General features: G+C 40.3%; 1 protein-coding gene across 5 annotated transcripts; it reads right to left on the bottom strand.

Moving 5' to 3' along the window:
- Positions 1-422: 422 nt before the first annotated feature.
- On the bottom strand, positions 423-24666 carry sh3pxd2ab (SH3 and PX domains 2Ab). 5 transcript variants are annotated; one of them, XM_048190181.1, is made up of 8 exons: positions 24533-24666; positions 11898-12038; positions 9046-9150; positions 5099-5216; positions 3671-4284; positions 3467-3516; positions 3222-3341; positions 423-2442 (listed from the first exon to the last, which is right to left on the bottom strand). In XM_048190181.1, exons 2-8 carry the CDS (start codon positions 11998-12000, stop codon positions 904-906), a joined length of 2649 nt encoding a protein of 882 aa, XP_048046138.1. In that variant the 5' UTR covers positions 12001-12038; positions 24533-24666; the 3' UTR covers positions 423-903. The 5 variants fall into 5 exon arrangements, with proteins under 5 accessions (XP_048046138.1, XP_048046139.1, XP_048046137.1 ...); XM_048190182.1 differs by lacking the exon at positions 24533-24666 and adding an exon at positions 24433-24510; XM_048190180.1 differs by lacking the exon at positions 24533-24666 and adding an exon at positions 12264-12584.
- Between the last annotated feature and the right edge of the window lie 1046 nt (positions 24667-25712).

Genomic DNA, 25712 nt, shown 5'->3' with positions numbered 1-25712 from the left:
CCTTTGGCTTGCTTAGTTGGGGACACTTGACATTTGATATTCAACAGTGTTTTGATCTGCCTGCATTGACACCATTGTATGCAAACTGAACTGAGCAGGATGATGACATCACTGTTTACTCCAGTGCTGATATAGATAAATTAACTAAATTAATAACTATTGATTCTTACATCGGAATAAATCAATACTGAATTTACTTAAGATAGATACAGACACCATTATCTTTAAAAGCTGCTGTGCAGCCAAAATTATATACCAGTTATCACTGTAAAGCTGCTTTGACACAATCTGCATTGTAAAAAGCACTATATAAATAAAGGTGACTTGACTTGATTATTTAGTATATATCAATGTATAGACACAAACACACAGAGACCATCAAGCTATTGTGATTATGATGTAAAACAGCACTTGGCCAAGACTTGGTTTGAAAATGTAGTATTTTAATAGGAATAGTACCATGTTTAATTACACAAACAAAGAGAGATTTACAGATAGATAGATAGATAAACATTTATTTTGAAAGTGCATCTAGTCTATAAACAGACTTTAATATATTTATTTAGTAAAAAAAAAAACAAAGCGACACATTTTAAAAGAAACTTCTGCAGCATGTTAAGACCAGCTAAGAGCAATAACTAGCATGTTCAGTGACAATAACATCACATCATCCAGCAGAAGCGCGAGTACAGCATATAAACAAGGTGTCAATCAACAGTTGTGACTTACTTTGTTTGTGTTCCTTAGATTTTGTGAACAGAGACGACCATATCTAATATGAAATAAAAAAGAGAACACATTTTGATTGGGGTCACGGAGTGTTTAAAATTAATTTTGTTTGGTAAATTTGGAATTAATTTATTCTGGTTGCATTTTTGTGTCTGATGGCAGAAACAAAGAACACTAGCTCCTCCTCTCCAGGAAGTTGGAGGGCACCCATCCCTTACGTGTTTTAGCTGTGTCGAGCACACGGCAATACCACCATCCATTAGGGTTTCTCTCCAGGACCTCCAGCCTCGTACCTACAGGGAAGCTCATGGTCTCCGCATCGCCATGGTAATCGGCGATAGAAATATACTCCTCACGCAGGTTGTTGTGGATCAGATGAGGTTTAGGCTTCACCATTGACACCGGTACCTTACGCCTCATGCTCTCTGTATTACCTGCACAGGAAGAGGAAGTTTGGTCATTGTAGCTGTGGAGTGCAGGATGATTAGGCAGCATGTCATTCCTCCATCCTGTGGGAGTTGTGTACGTATTAGTGTTGTCCTTAAGGACGTTCTGAGGTCTGACGGCGAGCTGCTTCACACCAACCCTGCAGTTCTGCTGGTTAGATCTGTCTCCACCCTTCAGGCTTTGGTTAACACGCTGCTCGTTCTTCTCCAAACTTACACATTTACCCATCTTTCCAACATCAACCTGCACAGAAATATCTAACTCAGGAGCCACATACCAAGACATCTCAGAATTAAGCTTCTCGGTGGTTTTGGCTTCTATACCACTTATTTCTGAGCTTTTGATTGGCTGTAGATAGTAAGTGGGTGCCCATCCCTCTTCGTTCCCCCAGCGGACAAACCACCAGCCACTCTCTTGCTTATCCAGCACCTCCACCTGCACTCCCGCAGGAAAGCTGAGCTCACACGGCTCTTCTCGTTGGTACGGCGCAGTAGTGCGGTACAAGAAGGAAGATGGATCTGACAATCTCATCTGAAAGTCGTCCGATGAGCCGCTCTCGGACTCCTCAGATGTGCAGGAGGACCTGAATTGCATCTGGCCTGTTTGCTCCAGATTTTGGGAACTTCTGAGGGCACTACAGTCTTGGTTTGTGGGCTTTGGATGTACAGATGGTTTGGATTTAGACTCATCAGCCTGCTGTTTGAGTTTAGGTTGCTTTGAGTGTGTGTAGAGTGTAGTATCGGTGTCAATGTTGGACTCGATTGTAGGGGCATCATATTCCGGTGGATCCCACATAGATGCCCGTTGGGCCGCAGAGGGCAAGTATTTGTCTGAATGACTGTCCTTACACTGTGGCACAGCTCTAAAGCCACCATTTGCATACACACCTTCATCATCCTCTTCATCCCCCTCGCCCAATGTGAAGGAAATGCTACGCTGACACAGAGGAGGAGGGGCTTTAGTTGGTGCATCTCCTGGGAGAAACTCCAGCTCTGTGTCAAATTCAAGGCCCACTGCTGGAACATCATATTCTGGTTCCTCATACACTCGTGGACTTGCTGGGCTCACAACCTCAGACTCAACACATGGAAGCGAGTTCTGCTTTGTAATTGGTGGAGCAGGAGGTGGGACCTTGGGCCGGGTCAATGTACTGGTTTGGCGGTTCAAGGTAGGCTTCTTGCGTTTGTCAATGTAAGAACAAGGGGCCCAACCCTCCTTCTCTCCAATCTGGACATACCACCAGCCTCCAGAGTTCTTCTCAATGACCTATAAACATACAGCCTTTAGGTCTTCCATAGAAATACTTATATGTAGTTTTATTTGCAGCTATAAAAGGAACATTGGGCTCAATTGTCACACTTTTTACTCCATGAATATTTTAGAATTTAATTTTTACACTGATTTAGAATCAAAAACATTTTAAAACCATATATATATATATATATATATATATATATATAAAACAATTTTCAAAAACATATCTACACTACTGTTCAAAAGTTTCCAGTCTGTAATATTTTTGTATTGTATTATATTTCGTAATATTGTGAAAATGTTTTTACATTTTAAAATAACTGTTTCAACTTTTGTAATATATTTTAATGTGATGTGAGCCATTATTCCAGTCTTCAGTGTCAAATGATCCCTTAGAAATTATTCTAATATGCTGATTTGGTGCTCCAGAAACATTTATTATTATTATTATTATTATTATTATTATTATTATCAATGATAAAAACTTTTTGCTTATTTTTATGGAATATTTTATGGAAACTGATACATTTATTTTAGGATTCTTTAATAAATAAAATGTTCTAAACAACAGCATTTACAGTATTTGAAATAAAAATCTTTTGTAACAAAATAAATGTCTTTACTGTCACTTTTGATCAATTTTTGATCAATTCAGCATTGCTGAATACAAGTATTAATTTCTTTCTTACAAAAAATATACTGACCTCAAACCTTTGAATGGCAGTGTATTATTCTCCAAAACCCCTAAATTGTAAATGACAAATAATCCCATGTACTGAACAGTGTCATACGTCAGCTTTCTGTCCTCCTCTGAAACTGATCCCATCTGTCAAGCAGGACCGGAACTCAGCGATGGTGTAATACTCAGCTTCAACAGTAGGGGGATCTGGAGGCTGCGGTAACTGAAATCCCTGAACGTGAAAAAAAAAATATGCTGTTCAGCATAATACAAACCACAAAATGACCTATTTGTGTGTGTTGTGTGTAATGGAGAGAAAGTGGAAAAGGAACGTAGAGAAAGGGAAAATACACTGACCAAGCTGTTTTCACGACGGGGAAGTGGTTTTTGATTGTTTGATGGTGATCCTGGATTAAAGAGAAAAAAAAAAAAACTAAATGTGTTTACTATCTTTGACACATGATAGAGGAAGAATGGAATAGAGAAATATAAAGAGAAAAGAAAGGAAATAAAAAGAAAGAAAATGAAAAAAGTACAAAAAAAGGAAAGAAAAAATCTCACTGGTCTCAACGCTGTGGAATCTCTGAGGTGCTACTCGAGCAATGGCCGGAGATGAAGGGACACATTTGGTCTTTAGTGCGGATGGTGTTGAAGACACATTTGCTTCAGAAACAGATGCAGATACACAAGCATCTGGCACTAACACAGACACACTGCTTTCTGAGACAGACAGATGCATACTCGAGTTTGTGTACTGATTGACCTGATCATCAGAGTCTCTCTCTGAGCTACTACTGCCCGTATTAGCAGCTGTGCTAATGCTGCTGCTGCTGCTGTTTCTGGCGTCGTGTGTATTGTTACTGTAAGCATCAGTCTGCCCTGCATTGCAATTGTACTGTGTATATGTGTCAGTCTGTGAGTGCATGTATGTGTTTGCTAAATGCATTAGTGTGTTGCTGTTAAGGTGTACATTAGTGTCAGGTTCTGTATGTGAGTGCCGTTCGTTAGCGGGTTTCTTGTTCAGGAGGTTGCTGATCTCCATAAGATTTCCAATGATTTCCACCTGACCATGCACAACTGGTTTATTTGTCTCTGTTGCCAGGTTACCAGCCATGGCACCATCTTGCATTTTCCTCAGGTAAGCAGCTGGGGCCCATCCCTCCTTTCCGCCATAACTGACAGGGGAAATGAAAGAAAGAGATAGAGATATTGCATATGCCCCCAAAAACCATGGGGACACACACAAAAAAAACAAAAAACATTATATATATATATACATTATAATATTATTATTAATTATTAATTTAATTTAATTAATCCTATTCAGCAAAGATTAAATGGTTCAAAAGTGACCGTAAAGACATTTATACTGTTACAAAAGATTTTTATTTCAAATAGAAAAAAACACTGTTCTAATAATCTTTCTTTTCATGAAGAAATCCTAAAAAAAAAAAAAAAAATGTATCACAGTTTCCACAAAAATATTAGCAGACTGTTTTCAACACTGATAATCATAAGAAATGTTTTTTGAGCACCAAATCAGTATATTAGAAAGATTTCTGAAGGATCATGTGACACTGAAGACTGGAGTAATGGCTGCTGAAAATTCGGCTTTGCCATCAAATAAATTACTTTAAATGCTTTAAATAAAGTGTCATTAAATATGACATGTTTAAAAATATAACAACCCTGTCTAATATAACAATACTGCCCAATATTTCCTATCTTCCCTTGACTATAGTATAATAAATCAAAGAGGCAAGAAGGTCAAAAAAGAGAAAAAGAGAATAGTAAATAAATCCTATTACCAGATAATTAAGTGAGTGTTTTTCCAGTTGTTTACTTTGCTGAGTGCTCACCTACCAAATTTTATAAATCACATTTACTTTTTCTGCAAAATCCTAATAAATATTGACTAAATTCCAGAAAAAGAAAGCAAAGCATATTAAAGTAGCTCAAAGAGAAGAAACATGTGGAAAACGAGTTTACCGTATGAACCACCAGCCCTCTAGATTCCTCTGGATGACCTCAACAATTACGCCACTCTCAAAGCCCAGCTCATCCTGACTCGAACTGCTGAAGGACTGATCTGTAATATACCACTCTGCTACAAAAAAAAGAGGAAAGAGAACACATTGTATACTCTTCTGCTACAGGATACATAGACATCTAAATACAATGCTTAGACAGAAGAAAAAGCGTTCACAAATCCATTTTAAATCTGTCTAGGAGTGAGTAAGTGTCTTGAACGTACTAATACAGTACCCTCAAAATTATTTGACACTAACATTCACATTTAAAAAGGGCTTTTCACACTTAAAATAGTTAACTCTGGGTCATTCTAAACCCCGGATAAAAGAATCCTGGGTTATCTTGTTTCACACCGCTCATAATTTACCCAGGGTTAACAATTAATCCTGGGTATTCATAAACCAATTTTTCACATTGTACACCCCTAAACCCTGGGTTAATGTTCTTATTTGCATATTTGCAGTGTCAGTTTCAGTTTTACATAAAGGCTCTAGCATTGCACATCATCATTACATATTGCCGACTGTAATATAAATGTTTCCTGAATTAATTTTTCAGACTACAAAATGCCTCAGTTAGGACAGTAACCTTGGTTCCCTGAAGAGGGAACAAGATGCTGCGTTGTAAGTTTATGACACTATGAGCCTTTGTGACACTAACCGTGCGTTCACACCGCCACCGGTGAGAGCGTCAACAATTGCCTTGGCCGCCCTGCCAATAACGCTGTACTGTTCGTTCAAACCGCCGCCGACGGGAGGGTCAAAGTAAATGACAAGTCGCGTCAACCAATCGGAAGCCTCTCAAGCGAGGACCTCTACATTCCAAATGGTTGCCGCCGAACCGTGTCATAGCTCATTACCATAAAGTTAACCTGATTTCAACTCTCCTCGACGCTCTCACCATCCAAGACGCGCCGCGCTGCTCTCGCCAGAGCTTGCCGCCGGTTCTCATTGAAAATGAGTGACTAGCGTCACTTTGGCGCTCTCACCGCCGGCGGTGTGAACACACAGTAAGAGCTTTACAATTGGCAATGATGACGCGCAATGCTAATGCCTCTGCATGATTGAGACTTTAAGCATGAGTGAAATTAGTCCAATGGTGTGATGGAATGTCATAGGTGGGTGACATCATGACCAGAAAGGTATAAAGCACCCCCGAACCAAAAAATGTAGGCTTCTGATAAGCTTCAGGACTTCAGGACTCAAGACTTCAGGAAGTCGGTCACAGGCACGACAAAAGTACGGCAGGGCGACTCTTCAGGGAACCGAGGTTACAATCAGAACCAAGGCGTTCCCTTTCAAGGGAACTTGTGCTGCATCATAGGTTTCCAACACTATGGGAACGTTAATACCCACTATCCCATGCTGACCCCTGCCTGTCCAGTGTGGACCTCAGCTAGGACTGGAGCACTTGGGCCCCTGAAGTGGAGCCAAGGTCAAGGTCATAAAATTTGATGAAAGTGTGCGGACAGGACCAGCCTGCCGCAGCACAAACATCATAAAGAGAAGCCCCTGAAAACAAGCTCCTCGTAGAATTGGACCAAACAGCCAAAGGAGAAGGGTGACCAGCCAATTCATAAGCAAGAGAGATAGCCTCAACTACCCACTTGCTCATTCTCTGCTTAGATGCTGGGTACCCCTTCCTGGGTGACCCAAATCACACAAAACGTTGATCAGACTTATGCCACATGGCAGCTCTGTGAACATAAGTATCAAGTGCCCTAAAGAACTTGTAAATCTCCAATTTTCTTGGGAGATGTAATGGCCAACAGAAATAAAGCCTTCAAGGTCAGAAACTTTTCTGAAACCTCCTTGATAGACTCAAATGGAGCAGCCGAAATGCCCTCCAGTACTAAGGCCAAATCCCATGCCAGAACCCTTTGTGTGAGCTTCAGGCCTGATTCTCAGAGTCCCATGGACAAAACGAGATACTAACGGGTCCCTCCCAGACTCCAGTACTGTACCAACCGGGCAGTAACCTGGCAGTGTGTCTAAATGATGACTCTTGTACCGTAAAGAGAACAATCTCCATTTAAAAGCATAAAGTTTCCTTGTGGAGGGAGCTCTGGAGTGAAGAATGGTCCCAACAACCTCAGTTGAGAGACCAGCCTCTATGAGTTGGGCCCCCTCAGGGGCCAACACCCACAATTTCTATAACTTTGGGAGGGGGTGAAATATTGAGCCCCCCGCCTGAGATTGAAGATACCTCCAACAGTCCCTGAGACCTCTCCTTAATATTTGAGACATTCAGCCATAAATATCTCTCCAAAACTACCAGGGCTACTATAGTACGGGCAATAGCTCTAGCCATCTCCTTGGTAGCCCGAAGAGACAAATCAGTGGCTTAACAGTTTTCGAGCTGTCTTTAAGCAGGTCGGTCTGATATGCTTGCAAAATGCCCATAGTATGCAAGCATGCACCAAGCCTGACCTCCTGCCATATAAGTCACAACCAAAGCCGATGTTGTTCTTAGTGGCCTGGAGGGAAGGGTCAGGGCCTTGAGGGATGATGCTGAATCAGGGAAGAGGTAGCTCACAAACGTCTGCTCCACCTTAGACATCACCCCATAACCATGCTCTTTGAGCCCCAGGATATTCAAATAGTTCAAAACCTGAGGCCCATACACTCATGACGAGGGGTTAAGCGCAGTGTGAAAATCCTTATTGAATTTTCTTATGCAAATTTGTTATGCAAACCCAGTATTATTAGTTACTCCTTTTCACAGAAGTCACATTTCTGAGCCATTACATTTAAATGTATTCATTTAGCAGAATCATTATTCATTAGTAATCCAGCAAGATACAACACAATAATACACAGTAGTGCATACAACACACAAAAATGCTTTTTTTTTTTTGAAGATTAAAATTGGTGACACTATTCAGGTTTATTGTCAAGGTTTTTAAAAGTGACCTTTTGCTAATGTATGCAGTGATAGAATATTTTGCATCTACTTTTAACCAACTGGTACCAAAGTCAGTGGATTTATGAAATCCGTTCACACAGGTGAAGTTCATCACATTAACTATAAACATGTTTCACTGATGTCTGACAACAAGAAAGGGTACAAAATGCCTTTTGCCTTAATTTCAAAGAGTACTTGTTTTATCATTTAAAACTGAACAAACTCCTTTTTGTGAAATGTTTTGGATAAATGTATCTTTGTGCTATATTTATTGAAAATACATATGCTTTGATATTTTTTTGTCTAATAACATTCACAAATCTTTAAGTATGCCTTAAGTGATAAAAATAATCCTTTGTGCCATTTTATGTAATGCTTGTGCATTTAGTTTGTTTGCCATTTTCATTTTACAGTGAAAAAACTAACCGAAACATGCAGACACTGCAGAATATCTCCACCACTAGTCATATTCTCTTTGTGTAATATGGGTCAGCATGTGTTGTACAGCAAAAGCCTTCTGGACCAAGAGATGGAAAATTTGACATCTTTGCTGGAATTTCCACTCCCAGGCTGTTAAATGCTCCAAGAAATCTGTGTGTGCATGCGTGCTCTCGCTCATGCATGTATGTGTGTGTGTGTGTGTGTGTGTGTGTGTGTTTGCAGAACAAGGGGGTCCCTAGACTATGATCTAATGACTGCATGGTTTTCATCCAAGCAAGACTCTATGTGCTGATATGGCATGAAATTGCGTCCATAACATAATTCACCGACAGTTTTCACCCATAAATCTCTTGAAGCAAATGGATGGAAACTGTAAAGAGTTAAGGGTTGCGCAAGACAAAGAAAAACAGGACATTTGGCAGCTGCTTGTGTTTTACAAATGCCTGCAGCTCTGATATCTGCTGAAAAAGATGTGCCTTGTTTCTTCAACGTTTCTTAATTCAGTTTAACAGCAGTGTGGGTGATTAAATATGAAGTTTAGCAGTGTATCTTTGCCTTACTCTCTCCATTCAGTGCTCTGTGGCTGTCTGGACGTCCTGTGAGAGAGACAAGGTATGTTGCAGGAACCCAGCCTTGTTCTTCAGCTGTTCTTACAAACCACCACCCTAGAGAGAGAGAGAGAGAGAGAGAGATACAGATACAATGAGCACATACCACTGCTGCAACTGATTCCAGCTGTATTCTTTTGAATTGGGTCATATCCCCTCTGTCTTAATAATTCTGAGCACATCAACATAAACAAAAACAAAAAAAAATCAGATCATTAAATATTATTTTTGAAGAAAAAGGATTTGGCAAAATGCATCTGTGATTAATGCAACCATTTTCAGGCCAAGGACCTCTTGGTGGATACAGAGGTGAAGCAAAGACCCCCTTTATAATACTTATAAATATGAATGTTGCACCTGTCCTAAATTAGCATGCATAGATACATACAGATATTATTATTATATGTTATGGTGCATTTATTTGATTAAAAATACCATAAAAACAGTTTTCAATTTTAATATATTTTTTATTCCTGTGATGGCAAAGTACACAAAAAGTTCTGAAGGATCATCTGATCATTCTAATATGCTGATTTGGTACTCAAGAAACATTTCTTATCAATGTTGAGAACAATTGTAATCCTTAATATTTTTGTGGAAACTGTGATTTTTTTTTTTCAGGATTCTTTGACTGAATAGAAAGTTCAAAAGAACAGCATTTTTTGAAATAGACATTTTTTGTAACACTGTAAATATTTTTACTATCACGTTTGATCAATTTAATGCATACTTGCAGAATAAAAGTATATCCTGCCCAAATGTTTAAAATGTTTATGCTTATCACAAGAACACTGTCACTAGTTGCACACACCTGCCTTGAGTTAGTGCTCACAGTGTGAAACGTTCATTGGAGCAAACAAATTTATATATTTATTTTTATTAGTATGTATATTTATTATGGAGCAAACAAGTTTATTATGCTGTGTAAAAAATAACTTAAGGACCTTTACCTAGCATGCATTGCATTGCTCTAGCATGCTCTGCCAAAGCATCATACTGTATACTGAGAAAATGTCGGACACATAAAAAGGACAAACTGACTGGCAATTTCAGTACTTCAGATGTCTGCATTTGTTTTTTGTTATTTGTTTGTTTGTTTGTTTGTTTTTTGTTTTTTGTTTTTAGCATGTACTTCACATGCCTTCATCTGTTTGTGTGTGTCTATATGTTAAAGGACAGAATCAAAATATTCCAAACAAATGTAAGAAAGCATGCTAATAGAGAAAATCAAACATGGCAAAGAGAGAGAGAGAGAGAGAGAGAGAGAGAGCAGTAAGTGAAAGACAGAGAGCATAGTGTATTAAGCTCATAATGACTTTAACATAAAGCTCACAGTTCAGCCACACACACTCACACAAAGACATCTACACACAAATAAACACACATACACATTCTGGAGGATCTGTTAAGATGGTCTAAAGACCTTAGCTCAAGTACAACATGCTGGCTGTGGTGGGATTTTTCACACACACACACACACACACACACACACACACACACACACACACACACACACACACACACACACACACACACACACAAACTCTTCTACTGCTCCAACATTACTCAGTCTTATTGTTTTACTCACAAATGGTCATTTAGTTCTCTGTCTTTGCATGTGTATATGTGTATGTTTATTTGCAAAATTCAAAGCAATATTTCAGTAAAAAGGTCATTCTGAATTCTCTCCAGACATGCTATTTCTTTCAAACACATTGTCGGCTGAAAAATTTCCATTTCTCTAAATGAAATCCAAATGTAAACCACGCAATGTTTACTTGGGAATCTTAACCATAACTCATCCATAACTCATGTTGTGATACAAATTTTCCAGCATCCAAATAGTTGTGGAGTAGAGTGTCAAACTATTTTTACAAGTTTTTCTGTGAAGGTGATCCACAATGAACGAGGTCTTTGGAATTAAATTTTAATACATTTTGTAGTAGCCATATATCCTTTTTCTCATTTCACTTCCAAAAAGGTCATAAAATAACAATTGTAACATCAGAAAAATAAGCACAATTGCCATGAAAGACAATTCATTGAAGGTCAGCATTAGTAGTTTGTTTCATCATTATTACAGTTTGAATGTCTTGTGCATTTTTTAAGAACACATTTTCAAAAACAGACTTATGATTAAGACCACCCTATAATGAACACCACAGGCGTAGTTTAAAAACCCTAAGTTGGTCTACCAGTGTGACCAAGTTGATGCTTTCAGAGAGATCTGGGGAACTTTTCAACTGGTCCGACTAAGAGACCAGCTAAACTAAGTTAAAAGCTAAACCAAGCCTTTAGACTGTTTAAACGTTTTTGTAGTGTACAGAAGACATTTTATGAGTGATGAAGCTTTTATTAAAATGTATTTTTATTCTTTTTTTCTTTTTGAGTCTGTTCATTTGGGATGGGGTTGGTAAAGGGCACAAGTTTGAGTTGAAAATCTGAGATCCAAAAATCTAACTGAAACCTGGAAATAAACAAGATGCTCTTAAATCATGGATTTCAAATGTATCCTCTTAAATCATGCTGCAGAACATGATCATCAGATTTTAGACAAACTAGTGGAGTTCACGCAGCTTAAGTGCTGTTGTTATCAAATACAAAGACATTCTGAAATTCATGATCTTTTTTTTAATTCAACTTTTCTCTCAAAATGTAATGTTAATAATAAGTTGTAATTAAAAATGTTTCATTACATTATAAAATGCAAAATACACACATCTTCACTAGTTGTCTTGGAATTTTGGACTCCACTCCATATGACAATATGTTGTGTATGTGTGTTGTGGATGTGTGTCACTCACCACTCTCACTCTTTTCAATCACCTCCACTTGCTCTCCTGCTTTCAGGCTGATTTCTGTATTCTCTTGACGCTGGTAGTCCGCCGTCACCACATACACACACATGCACTCCTCTGCACCCAGGGTTTCTCCACGCTCTCTCCCTGAGGATGACGGAAAAAAACAGGCCGTGAGCCAGCTGCCTCCCCGCCCATGTCCACCTGAACTACGCCGCGCCATTCACCAACACCAACACAGCCCCAGCTAATCAGCACGTGGTAACAGATCAAGGGTCATCCAAAAATCAACAAGAACACAGGCCCAAAGAGACTCAGAAATGTGGTGTTAGTGTCTCAACAATCAAAAGGCTCAGGTAGAACAAATCCTACTATTCATCCAGTTCCATCCCGCCTCATAGTTCCAAGGTAAAAGGTTTTGAGCAAGCACAGTTCAATGTGTTGAAGCACATCCTACCGGCCCTGGGCCCAGGGGTCCAACCAACGACAAGACTCATATGGACTCTGGCATCTCCTCTAAGAGGTTCAGATTCCTTCTGCAGCAGGACACAGGCCTGACTAAATAAAGGAATGGAGCAAAGGGGGAAAATGAAGAGAGAGAGAAAAGGAAAAGGGGTAGCTGACGAAAGGAGTGAAAGATGAGAAGAGGAAAATAAACCAAGAGCTAAAGGCTCAAGGGGCGGGGAAACGGAGAAAGGGGAAACAGATGTCAATCAAATGATGCTCCACCCCTTTAAAACAGTTTAAACAGAAACATATGGCCTATGAAAATAGAGCATACTCACACAGTCAGCACATACTCACATTCTCTCCAACTTTGTTCTCTGCTCTGACACAAAAAGAGCACCATTCGAAATTATACTTCTCTATTTTTAGAAAAAAGTATTAGTACTCTGTCCATACAGTATATCTACAAAAATATATAATGACATTTCTATATGTAAGCATGTAGCAGCAGAGACTAACTGCCAAATGCTAAATACTTTACAATGGTCATGAGAGAGGTTGAAAGATTGTAGGCACAATCATTAAAAAACGTGGGGTCAGACATAAATATATGTATTTTTTATTATTTTTTGCAAAAAATATATTTCAAATAAATGCTGTTCTTTTGAACTTTCTATTCATCGAAGAATGCTGAAAAAAATTTATTTCGATTTTACAATATTATTAAGCAGTGTTAAAATATAGTTGTCAACGCTGATAATAATAAGAAATATTTCTTGAGCACCAAATCAGCATTAATGATTTCTGAAGGATCATATGACTCTGAAGACTGGAGTAATGCTGAAAATGCAGTTTTGCCATAACAGGAATCATTTACATTTTAAAACATAAAATAAAATATATAAAAATAGAAAACAGTTATTTTAAATAATAATAATATTATTATTATATGTAATAATATTTCACAATATTACTGTTTTTACTGTATTTTTTGAACAAATAAATGCAGTCTTAGTGAGCATAAGAAACTTCTTTCAAAAACATTTAAAAACATTTAAACATCTTAGCGACCCCAAACTTTTGAATGGTGTATATTCTATCACTTGTATAAGATAGTCTTTGTGGCTATATTTTAAAACAGTATGTTTTTAATGCTTGTTCCAGTGCAATTACCCAATATTCTTCCACTTTAAATGCACTACTGTACACATATTGTAATTTTATCAATGAATTTATTATCTTATCTTTTGTGGCAAAATCACAGTCATGTTGATATTCAAAATAACAGTTCTCTTGTTTGTGATATTGTGTAAATAAAACACAGTTCATACTGTATTAAACAGATTCAGTCTCATTTAAACACATTTACATTTGGAGCATTTATGCTTGTGCTTATACGCTTATGCTTATTCAGAGAGATTATTTCTTAAAATTCCCATGTACTGTATTTTAACCCTATTTTTCCAGTCCTCATCCTCGTCCTCCCCTGCACAGATGAGGAGTTTGATCAACCTTTAGTCTTCACAGTGTACAGACAAAGGGATGTTTTATTCCCTTTTTACAGTCCCTCTTTCTCTGTTTTACTCTTAATTTTTTCTCTTTCTTTCCCTCCTGGCTCCCCTTTCCTCACTCCTCATTCCCCCATCAGACTGAAACCACTTCCTCTCTGCCACGTCAACGGCCTCCCTATGAACTGCTTTTCTTGCAAAATCTGACTTTCTCTTTTGTCTCCATTACTCTTTCTCTCTCACTCTCTTTCTGACCCCAATGTCATATTTTACATGGACTACATGTCTTTGTTGCTCATTTCTACAGGAATTCAGCTGACCTCATGAACAAAAAAGCACAATGTAATTTCTTCATTATAAATCAGACTGCAAATTCAATACTGCACATTAAATTACACTTAATCAAGTACATGTTGCAACTCTGCTGGGGGGTTTGACATGAAAAATGAAATGTGAGATTAAGTTGTGACTACTGCACAAACTCAGGAAAAAGTTAGTCATTTGTGCACTCTCTGTAGTTTTAGAGTATATACACACTGTGCTTACTGTATGTGTGTTTCTGACCTATAGAGAGACAACATTTCCGAGAAATGTCTTGCTAGAATCATTCTAGAAGAGAATGCAGGGGTCTCTTTTTAAAACTGAAGTACTTTTAGTTTGACACGCAATCTTAAAACGCTCACAGCACCAGACGCTGAAGAACAGACATGGTGCAATGACCAATGACGTCAGTCTGATTCAACAATTAACATTTTAGACTCCAACAAAATGCACAAGCATGCATGACTGAACCTTGCGAAATGAATTGCTATGTACTGCCAGTTGAGAGGCTTATGTTGAGTTATATGGAAGTAAAATAAACAATATATTGACTTCTGAAGTAAGTTTGTAATGTTTGTTCAATTATCACAATAATGTCTTTTAATTGTCTTCCTTTTGGGGCTTTTCTCAGCAAATTTTGATATTAATAAATCTGCATATCATGTGATTAATTTGTTAGGGGCCAAGCACAGAATGTGCGTAGGCACCTATTGAAATCGTTACTTTTCTTATTATTCTTCTTCCGCTCTGGGAGTCTATGGCAGCCCATAGAACCGTATGCTAAAAAGTTGTGAAATTTGGCACACAGTTAGAGGACAGTCAGAACTGTGTCCACAGCCAATTTGGAGCCTCTAACTCAATCCCTCTAGCGCCACCAGCTGTCCAAATTTTCACTTCTGTTTATGCTAATAACTTTTGAACCGTAAGGGCTAGAAACAAAATTTTTCCTCTGATTGCTTGGCTCAAGACGATTCGATTGCACTATATGACGTAATTTTCCGTCATGAAAATTTTCCCGCCATTTTGAATTTTCAGAAAAACCTACTTTTTCGAACTCCTCCTAGGCCATTGCTCCGATTTTCACGAAAATTTAACCACATCATCTTGAGACCAGGCCGACAAAACGTTAGCAAAAGCTTTTTGATATAACAATCCATTCTCGAAAATGGCACAAATTAATTCAACGAAAAGCTTGCCAAATCAGACTTGAGGCTGTATCTCTGCAACACTTTATCGTATTCAGACCAAACTTGGTACATGTCATCTCAAGCATGACCTGAGGCAACATACAGCATTTCGTTGCAGTGCCACCAACTGATCCGGAGACACGAAAAATTGCTATTTTTGCTAATAACTTCTGAATGGTTTGTCCAAAAATCATAAATCTGATCACATCAGATTCAGGGAATCATGCCGAGTCGAATGATAACCATTATTACCATATCAGCCATTTTGGCCGTCGGCCATTTTGAATTTTGTGCTAAAATGCTGTATTTTATGAACACATTAGCATATCGTCACAAAACTCGGTATGGGTCATCAGCACAATGGTCTGAATGAGCCTGAGAAGTTTCACACCAGCACCACCTAGTTGGTAAAATCAAATATTCAAATGCTTATCACTATGGGTGTGGTCATCTTATTTTCAAAAGAGTCATGACCTTAGACTCCTGAATCCCTGCTGAGTCCAACGATACCAAACATGCTAGGTTTCAACTTATGGTTTGTCCACCATGTTGAATTTTGTGAAAAACCTGCTTTTTCAAACTCGTCCCAGACGCTTCATTTGATTTTCATGAAAATCAAATCAGATCATCTTCAGTCCATTGTGGCAAAAATTTATCAAAAGCTTTTTGATAAACTCAACCATTCACAAATAACACGCAAATTAATTTAATGCAGAGCACCCAATTGGGACTCATGGCTGTATCTCTGCAGTGATTTATCATATTTAGACCAAACTTCATACATATCATCCCAAGCAAGACCAGAGCCTACATGCTAAGTTTCGTCGTAACGCCATCTACTGGTCTGGAGATACAAAAAAGCCAAAATAGCCATTATTTTTTCTTACAGCTTCAGATAGGTTTGTCCAAAAATCATAATGTTGGTCTTTTTCGATTCGAGGCATCATGCCGAAGTCGAATGATATCCAATTTTCCCATGTTGGCCATTTTGGCCATCGGCTATTTTGAATTTTGTTTTAAAATGCTGTATTTTATGAACGCATTAGCGTATCATTACGAAACTCTGTATGGGTCATCAGCACAAGGCCCTGAAGGAGTCTGAGTAGTTCCAAACCAGCGCCACCTAGTGTTTTTTTTGTTTTTTTTCATATGCTTATAACTTTTGATCTGGTTGACTTATTTTTACGGGAGTCATATCCTTAGCGAGTGTCATTGTCACCTCACTCTGACCATACCACATTCATTTGGTCACAGCGCCACCTATTGGAAAAATGTGATAAACCAGTAAATCTTTATTATTGACTGTGTATTCATTTTCCAACACGTTTGCCGTAAATGATCTTAATAGGTCTTTGATTGCTCACTGTTGCAGTTGGTCTAATGCTCCCAGCCATGTTGGCTGGCTTGTTGTGCCGCTTTTTGCTTGGCCCCGTAATTGCTGCTTGCAAATTGAAATCCTAAAAAAAAAAAAAAAAAAGTGGATAACTTGAAACTTGCAATGATATATCAGTACCAAATACACACAATTTATGCAACACACACTAAAAAAAAAGTTCATATTTGTTCTCCTTTTTTCCAATAACCCTGAGCAGAACTTTGCACTGGCTTACATATCACATCCACACACACATTATCATGTCTAACTATATGTTAATAATATTAAATGCAACGTGTAATTTTCAACAAATTTTCTTTATTGCTGTTGAACACACACTGATATTGGGAATTAAAGGCACAATATACCCAGGCCTTAATTTGAGGTAACAACTGCATCAATAATTATATTTTACTGTGTAATTGTATATATTAACTTGCATTATTTTGCAAACTTAACCTGAATCCCTTGACATTAACAGTCCAGGGGTAACAACAATATTTCTGTGCCAGTTGATTCCAGATGTTTCACTTCTTTTCTGCTGAAAAGATGTGATCCCCATGAAGTAATGGTGAAGTAGCTTATCCTGAGAAAACACTTTTCCTCAGACATGCAGGACAACTACTGGTAGGCCATCAGGTTGGCCAGACTTTCAGAACAATGATAGGTGTGCAAAATTAATTAGTAAAGTTCAGGACAATTAAACTAAGCTAAAACAGATAGAAATCATTGTCAGATACAATCAAACAAACACTGCAAACACACAAGAAGTCTGTTAATGTTGAATGTTCTGGGTTATTCTGGAACTACCCTCAAACCAACATGCACAGAAGTGTTTCACACCATTCACCCTTAATTTTACAAAATTTACCACTGAATACAAAATGCAAAATGCAACAGCACAACCTAGTGTACAAAGACCGTTTATACTGTATTTATTTCAGGTTCAAACTCAAAAGAGAGGCGCGGTGAGTGAGTGGGTTAAGCGCAAATAACAAACACCTGTCTCTTGTTGCAGTAATTGGCATGGAGAGAGTATAAAACGCCAGGAGAAACAGGAGCGAGTGAGAGAGAGAAGGACTGCTGGCTGCCACACTCCAGGACTGTTGTGTTTATTTTGGTTGGAGTGATTATTGTTGATTTGTGACCGTTTTGTGCCTGTCTGCACACCATTTATTTTGTGGTTGAAATAAAGAGCAGCCAGTAGTCAAAAGCCGACCCTGTTGTCTTCCCTCCTACATCACGAACATTGCTACACTGGTGCCGAAACCCGGGAGGGAAGATGGATGCCGCCGCCACACCTGTGCCCTCCGCTGCACCATTTGCAGAGCTGATTACATCCCTCGCGGTCATGCAACATGACCAACACCAGGCCCTGCTGGACCTACGACATGACCAGGAGAGGCGGTTTCAAGCCGTCCTCCAAGAGGTTCCGGAGCTGGATGGACCGGGAGGTTCGGCCGGAAGCCACGGTCCAGCAAGCTGTGCCCGCCCATCTCCCGCTCAACAAGATGGGGCCTGAGGACGACCCGGAGGCATTCCTTGATCTTTTTGAAAAAGCGGCCGAGGTCCATGGATGGCCGCAGGACCAGTGGCCGATGCGCCTGGTCCCATTGCTCTCCAGGGAGTCCCAGGTAGCGGCACAGCAGCTTCCGGTGTGGAATCTCCTGGTCTTTGAGGACCTGAAGAGAGCCAACATTCAGCGGGTCGGCCGGAGTCCTGAACAGCACCGCCAGCGCTTCCGCTCCCTGGAGCTTGGCGAGTCCAGCCGGCCCTTCATGATGGCCCAACAGCTCCGGGACTCCTGCCGCAAATGGTTGCTGGCCGACGGAAGCGACGTGGAGGAGATCATCGATTGAGTGGTACTGGAGCAATTCGTCACTCTGCTTCCTCGAAGAACGGCCGAGTGGGTCCAGTGCCATCGCCCCACGTCGCTGGAGTCGGCTATCCACCTCGCAGAGGACCATATAGTGGCGTGCCCTGGGGTCGGCGAACCTCTGCCATCCGCTTCTCTCTCTCCCTCTTTTTCTTCTCCTTCTCTCTCTCGGCCTGTCCCTTCACCCAGGTCCTGTCCGCCCGGCCCTCCTCGAGTCCCGCCCCGGGGGCGGGGTGGGAATGGCTAGAACCACTATGCGGCTCCCCGAGTCCCGCCCAGGGACCCCACCCCTGTTTCTCCGCTCTCTCCACGTCAGCCGCTTAACCCACTCCCTGCCACTGGAGCGGCAGGGAGGTCTGGGCCGGCCTGCTGGTGTTACGGGGACCCGGACCATTTTGTGGACAGGTGTCCCGTTATGGAGGTGAGGACGATGATCCGGGTCCCGGATGTCCCGCAGGCTGTCCCCGGTCAGGCTGGGTGGTACCAAATACCTGTGAGTATCAAGGGGGGTACCTATCAGGCATTGGTGGATTCAGGATGTAACCAAACCTCAATCCATCAAAGTTTGATACAATCCAGGGCATTGGATACGAGCCGCATGGTTAAAGTATGGTGTGTGCACGGGGATGTGGTTGAGTATCCTATTTTGCCGGTCATTATTAAATTTCGGGGACAAAAGCATAGCGTTGAGGTGGCAGTTAATCCGCACCTCCGGCATCCGTTAATTTTGGGGACGAATTGGCCAGCGTTTAAAGAATTATTGGGGACTTTATGTACGGATGCCTCTTGGGGGAAAAATGCACCGGAGGGGAGTGAGAGTGTGCAGGTGGGAGAGACTGAACCGGGACCACTGAGTACTGCCTCGGGGGAACAGAGCGAAATCGAGAGAATTATTCTCTCGGAGCGCGATGATTTTCCCTTAGAGCAGTCTCAGGATGAGACGCTGAAACGCGCATTTGAACAGGTCAGGACCATCAACGGTCAGCCTCTCCAACCTGAACAACCACTTACCTATCCATATTTTGCAATAATTAAAGATAGGTTGTATCGAGTGACCCAAGACGCTCAGACAAAAGAAGATACAACCCAGTTATTAGTGCCTAGGAGCCGCCGGGAAATGCTTTTTCAGGCGGCTCATTCTAATCCAATGGCTGGTCATTTAGGACAGGTAACGGCACTAAATCGCCTCATGACCCGATTTTTTTGGCCGGGCATTCACGAGAATGTGCGCATGTGGTGCACGGCTTGTCGTGAATGTCAGTTGGTAAACCCACCAGCCACTCCAAAAGCGCCTTTGCGCCCCCTTCCATTAATGCAGGTCCCCTTCGAGAGAATTGGCATGGACCTCATCGGGCCATTAGAGCGATCAGCACGAGGACATCGTTTTGCATTAGCAAAGCAGTGCCGCTCCACAACATTTCCGCTAAGAGTGTTGCTGACGCACTGTTTTCTTTAATCTCCTGAGTGGGGATTCCCAAGGAAATCCTCACTGATCAGGGCACGGCGTTTATGTCACGGACATTACACGAACTTTACAAATTATTGGGCATTAAATCAATTCGGACCAGCGTCTTTCACCCACAAACGGACGGGCTGGTCGAACGGTTTAATCGCACGCTTAAGACAATGATTCGTAAATTCGTTCAGGAAGACGCCAAAAATTGGGACAGATGGTTGGAACCCCTGTTGTTCGCTGTGCGAGAGGTCCCGCAAGACTCCACGGGGTTTTCCCCCTTCGAGTTGCTCTATGGTCGTCAGCCCAGGGGGGTGCTGGACGTCATAAGAGAGACTTGGGAGGACGGACCTTCTCAATCTAAAAACGAAATTCAGTTTGTGATGGACCTGAGAACAAAACTCCACACTTTGGGGCAGCTCTCTATGGAGAATTTGTTACAGGCCCAGGACAAACAGAGCCGGCTGTATAACAGGGGAACCAATTTGCGTAAATTTGCACCAGGAGATGAAGTGCTTGTATTACTCCCAACGTCAAGTTCAAAATTACTTGCAAAGTGGCAAGGACCGTTTGAGGTCACACGGCAAGTTGGAGAGCTCGATTATGAGGTAATACGCTCAGATAGGAGAGGAGCACGTCAAATTTATCACCTCAATCTCCTAAAAAAATGGAATGAGGGAGAATCAGTGATGTTGGCGACGGTGATTAGCGGAGAGGACGATCTTGGAACAGAAGCGAATATAAAAAAACAATCTCTCGCTCTGGCCCCAGGGGGAGATCACCTCTCGCCCTCCCAACTCATTGATTTGACTACATTACAGGCAGAGTTTGCTGACGTGTTTTCTCCCCTACCTGGCCATACAAACCTCATTCAGCACCATATCGAGACAGAGCCGGGTGTGGTGGTTCGCAGCCGGCCTTATCGCTTGCCTGAACACAAGAAAAAAGTAGTTCAGGAAGAATTAGGTGCAATGCTTGAAATGGGGGTAATAGAAGAATCCAACAGTAACTGGGCGAGCCCAATAGTTTTGGTTCCTAAGACGGACGACTCAGTGCGGTTCTGTATGGATTTTCGCAAGGTGAATGCTGTGTCGAAATTCGACGCATATCCAATGCCGCGGGTTGACGAATTGCTCGACCGGCTTGGTTCGGCTCATTTTTTTTCGACATTGGACTTAACAAAGGGTTATTGGCAGATCCCCTTGTCTCCATTATCCAGAGAAAAAACAGCTTTCACAACGCCGTTTGGATTACACCAATTTGTTACACTTCCTTTCGGGCTGTTCGGGGCACCGGCTACCTTTCAGCGGCTGATGGATAGGGTGTTGCGGCCCCATGGTGCATATGCGGCTGCCTACTTAGATGATATCATTATATTTAGTAATGATTGGCAGCGGCATATGCAGCATGTGAAGGCGGTATTGAGGTCGCTGAGAGGAGCTGGACTCACGGCCAACCCAAAGAAGTGTGCGATTGAGCGCGTGGAGGTAAAGTATCTGGGTTTTCACTTGGGACATGGACAGGTGCGTCCCCAAATTGATAAGACTGCAGCAGTTGAAACCTGTCTGCGTCCCAAGACCAAAAAGGAGGTGAGACAGTTCTTGGGGCTGGTGGGATATTATAGAAGGTTTGCAGTCCGGATGGCTCCCCAGCCTGAGTCGGACGGTGGGGGTATGTGGCAAGGGGGGCGTGGTTTGGCGAACCCTGCAGCGGGGGAGAGCATCAAGAGAGGCGCGGTGAGTGAGTGGGTTAAGCGCAAATAACAAACACCTGTCTCTTGTTGCAGTAATTGCGTGGAGAGAGTATAAATGCCAGGAGAAACAGGAGCGAGTGAGAGAGAGAAGGACTGCTGGCTGCCACACTCCAGGACTGTTGTGTTTATTTTGGTTGGATTGATTATTGTTGATTTGTGACCGTTTTGTGCCTGTCTGCACACAATTTATTTTGTGGTTGAAATAAAGAGCAGCCAGTAGTCAAAAGCCGACCCTGTTGTCTTCCCTCCTACATCACGAACATTGTTACACTGCCAAATAAAAATTAAAATGTACTGTTCCCATGTACTGTAATGGTACTGTAATGCTTCATGAAGAAAATTTAACATCAATGGAACCCTTCCATTGCACAAAAGGTTCTTTAGTGGAAAATGTTCTCAAAAATGGTTCTTTTAAAATGGTTCTTTTAAGAAATGTTCAATGAAAGATTCTTTGGGAACCATTTTTTAATGAGTGTAGAATAATTAATATTTTTTCTGTTACTTCTAAATCTCTTTATTACATGGCATGGAAGCTGAAATATAATCAGATTAGCCATTACCAGAACAATATCACAGAAAACTGTACCGTAATCATCACTGAGATCATGTGACAATTGGCATTTAAACTTTCTAGATCTTGTAGCACTAATTGTGTAGCACACAATTACAAAAAAAAATATTTCCAGAAAGTTGTGTATGCTTTATTAACAAAGGCTGAGAACAGTAGAACTGAGCTCTCATTAACAAAAGTGGTTCAAAAGTATAATGTAATATTCACCTTCTCAAATTGAAGTCTCACCACTTAATCAAATCACACACTTTGCTGTTCCAGAGGATGACCAACATGAAAGACAGAAAGAGGGCAAGAGAGTGTTAGGTTGTTGTGACCACAGCACAGCGTTTCACACTCCATGACTAAAGCCACCAGAACTAAATACATGATGAGATTGATGCTGCTGAGTTGCAGTTCGCTATTGAGTACAGTTTGAAAATATGCAGTGCTCCATATGAATTCAACATTATAATGTATGTAGTAGAGAGACCAGGGAGTGTTGTTACAAGGGGTCAGTTGTAACACTGTCGGTTTGACAAGTCAGAAAAGTGCTATGGTGATGTCATTATACACACCCATCACCTTTGTGTCTGTGTGTCTGTGAGCAACATTGTAGATTTTATGAACAAAAAAAAAAAGATTTTCAGGAAAGAAAGTAAAAAAAAATTCTTAAGATTGTTTTTTGCCCAGCAATCGTATTGTATATACAGTTATTTGACTTACATTACCTAGCATAGTTGTTTCTCTAGTTTAATTTGATGTTTTACATTCATACTAACTTCAAACCCACATGCTATAACAGTTAGCTATGTTATGGCTATTTGGGGTGGGGATAGTTGTAGCAGTTCATTAAAAATGTTACAACCAACCCTTATGATGATTCCAGTTATCACATTCCCTATTAAGACAAAATTAAGATTTTTTTGTTGCACATTGAGGGATTTATGTGGTAAATGTGTTTCCATCATAGTTTATGTGCATGTGTTCTTATCAAAAAAATGATTGTCCGCCTCAACGCACATATGTTTTTTGTGCACATTTTTAGAATTGTGTGCATTTTGACATTTCCATCCAGCATTTTTATTATCCCAAAATTCACATAAAGTTAGGTGGATGGCAACTGTAGGATTTGAGGGTGAAACAGACAAATGAATCTTCCAAATGATTCGTTCAAACATAATTCCACACAAAAACCCAACCCAACAGACCTCAAATCAACAGTCTAGGACCATAAATGAAGTGGGCTCCATCCCGTCTGAGCTAAGTAATGAAACCCCCAGCTAAGTACTTTATGGCCATGCACGCTTCCTAGCTGAGGAAAAACGCTGTCAACTTGGCAGTAAACCCAAGACTAATGGCTGAAAAGGCAACACATTATGACTCACAGCTTGAGCCCCACGAAGATAAACGCCAGCGGTTGTTTGATTCCCAAAACATAGATACAAAACAGACCTTCTTCTTCTGAGTGACCCTGAGTGACACAAAGTTGAAATCCACAGGAAAGAATACAGAGACTGTTTTTAAACTGCATAAAATTGTCTAAAAACTAATTCGAAATGGACTTGTAATTAAACATCGTTCAACTGCATAATTCTATATCATGTCTACAACTTATATAGGTTACCATTATTCTTAGACCACTCACAATTCAAGCAATTGTAATAACTTTTGAATGGTTAATTGGAAGAGTGTGTTGTTTACTATGTGAGTGATTGATTTCTAATGACTCAAATGATGGCATGAATGAAATCTGTGTAAAATGTATTGTAATCTTTTTAGAGAAAACGTGTAAATTCTACTCTCTGTACTCACTGCTGAGAGCAGGAAAGTTAAGAGACCAGGTGATAACATGTAATTTATGGTGAGAGGAGGAGAAAAGCCACATCTGGAACAAAGACAACACCTAATTGTCCAGAACTCCTCAAAGAGGTTGGACAAACACCTCAGTTTAAAAATTCAGGACACGAGGAAAGCTTTAGACAGAGTCAACGATCGAGGCAGATAAAGATCAGATGAAAATGGGTTAACAGCTTCATTCAAGCCATCTAACTACTCTAGTCTCACTTACTTTCTTTTTCTTAGTTTCCTTTGTTTTCCATTGAGAGTCTCTTGTTCTAAGTTAAGTTTTGCCACAAAGTTTAATTAATGACTCTACAGTCTTTGCCCACCTCAAAACTTCAAACTTCAGCCAAGAGGAGACTCCATTCATCACCAGCACACCAGAACGTGATTGGCTTCCCACGACATCACTCCAATGAACCTGCGAAAGCCCCTCCTCCAAGCCAAAGACGAGCAAAGGGAATCCCCATTTAAAGACACAAACAACAGAGTATACCTCCAGATTGTAGCTAAACTGGTGCATTGATATAAAGTCTAATAACCCCACCTAAGAAGCGAGAGAAAGGTGAAATCAGCGATTGATGGTTCGTTCAGATCAGGTCTGATATTGCTAGAAACTTGTGCATATATTGCTAGAAACTTGGGATTTGGTGCATATATTGCTAGAAACTTGGGATTTCATCATTTCACTCTCTTAAAACTCATTCTTTCCTTGCTTCCTTTCTTTCTGCAACTCGTGTGAATGTGTGTGCGTGTGTTTGTGTTAGATTTTAGTTTATGTGTTAGAATAATAAAGTCTCATTTATATTTTTAAAGAGAAGTGTCTTGTGTTATGTGCTTACGAATTTAATGTCTTAAACTGCTGATCTATGTTACCTTGCTGATAAATAGTGTTTTCACTATAGTTTGGATATTCATATCCGTACAGAAAATATAGTTATGGCCCATTTAAATGAACGCTGGACGATTCTTTTGCTCGGTCATAAAATAAGTGACTCTTTCAAAATTCCCTATCAAATTCCCTGTTAAATTTACCTGTTGTCCCTTACACAAAATAGCTAGTGACTGAACCCTTATGTGACAGGAATACAGTATAGACACACAAACACACACAGCAACTGTTTTGTGCTAAATTTAAAGTAATAAAAGTAATAAAATACACTGGTTTTTGTCACTTTAAATTATTCACTTAATTCAAACTGATCATGCTTTGTTCTTCAATAACGTTCTTGCATAAATTTAGATTGTGTGGATCTTATTTCAGCAAATTAGCTCTCATTGTTACTTTTATCCCCAGCTAGTGTTACAACTCACCCTAGTATGGGGTAGGTTGTAGCAACTGAACTCTTTGAATTTGACATTACCTAGGGTAACCATGTGTCCTCTTTTTCCCAAAATGTCCTGGCCAGGATTTCTCAACAGCCTAAAATGGCTTGAGCCCCTGCCCCTTTAATCGTGAAAGTGCCATTTTCAGTTGTTTCAAGGTGCCCCCAGAATGCAATTTCTACA

This window comes from Megalobrama amblycephala, linkage group LG5 (assembly GCF_018812025.1).
Source record: "Megalobrama amblycephala isolate DHTTF-2021 linkage group LG5, ASM1881202v1, whole genome shotgun sequence".
Lineage (NCBI taxonomy): Eukaryota > Metazoa > Chordata > Actinopteri > Cypriniformes > Xenocyprididae > Megalobrama > Megalobrama amblycephala.
The sequence above is the reverse complement of the archived record's forward strand: the minus strand, read 5'-3'. Positions and strand labels throughout refer to the sequence as shown.

Bases quoted from the DNA above. Each gene is read 5' to 3' on its own strand.
- sh3pxd2ab (XM_048190178.1), bottom strand. From the start codon at position 12,114: ATGGCGCGGCGTAGTTCAGGTGGACATGGGCGGGGAGGCAGCTGGCTC. The intron at 9,151-11,897 runs GTGAGTGACACA...CTCTCTCTCTAG, and splicing joins GATTGAAAAGAGTGAGAGTG to GGTGGTGGTTTGTAAGAACA. The intron at 3,342-3,466 runs GTCAGTGTATTT...TTTCACGTTCAG, and splicing joins CCCGTCGTGAAAACAGCTTG to GGATTTCAGTTACCGCAGCC.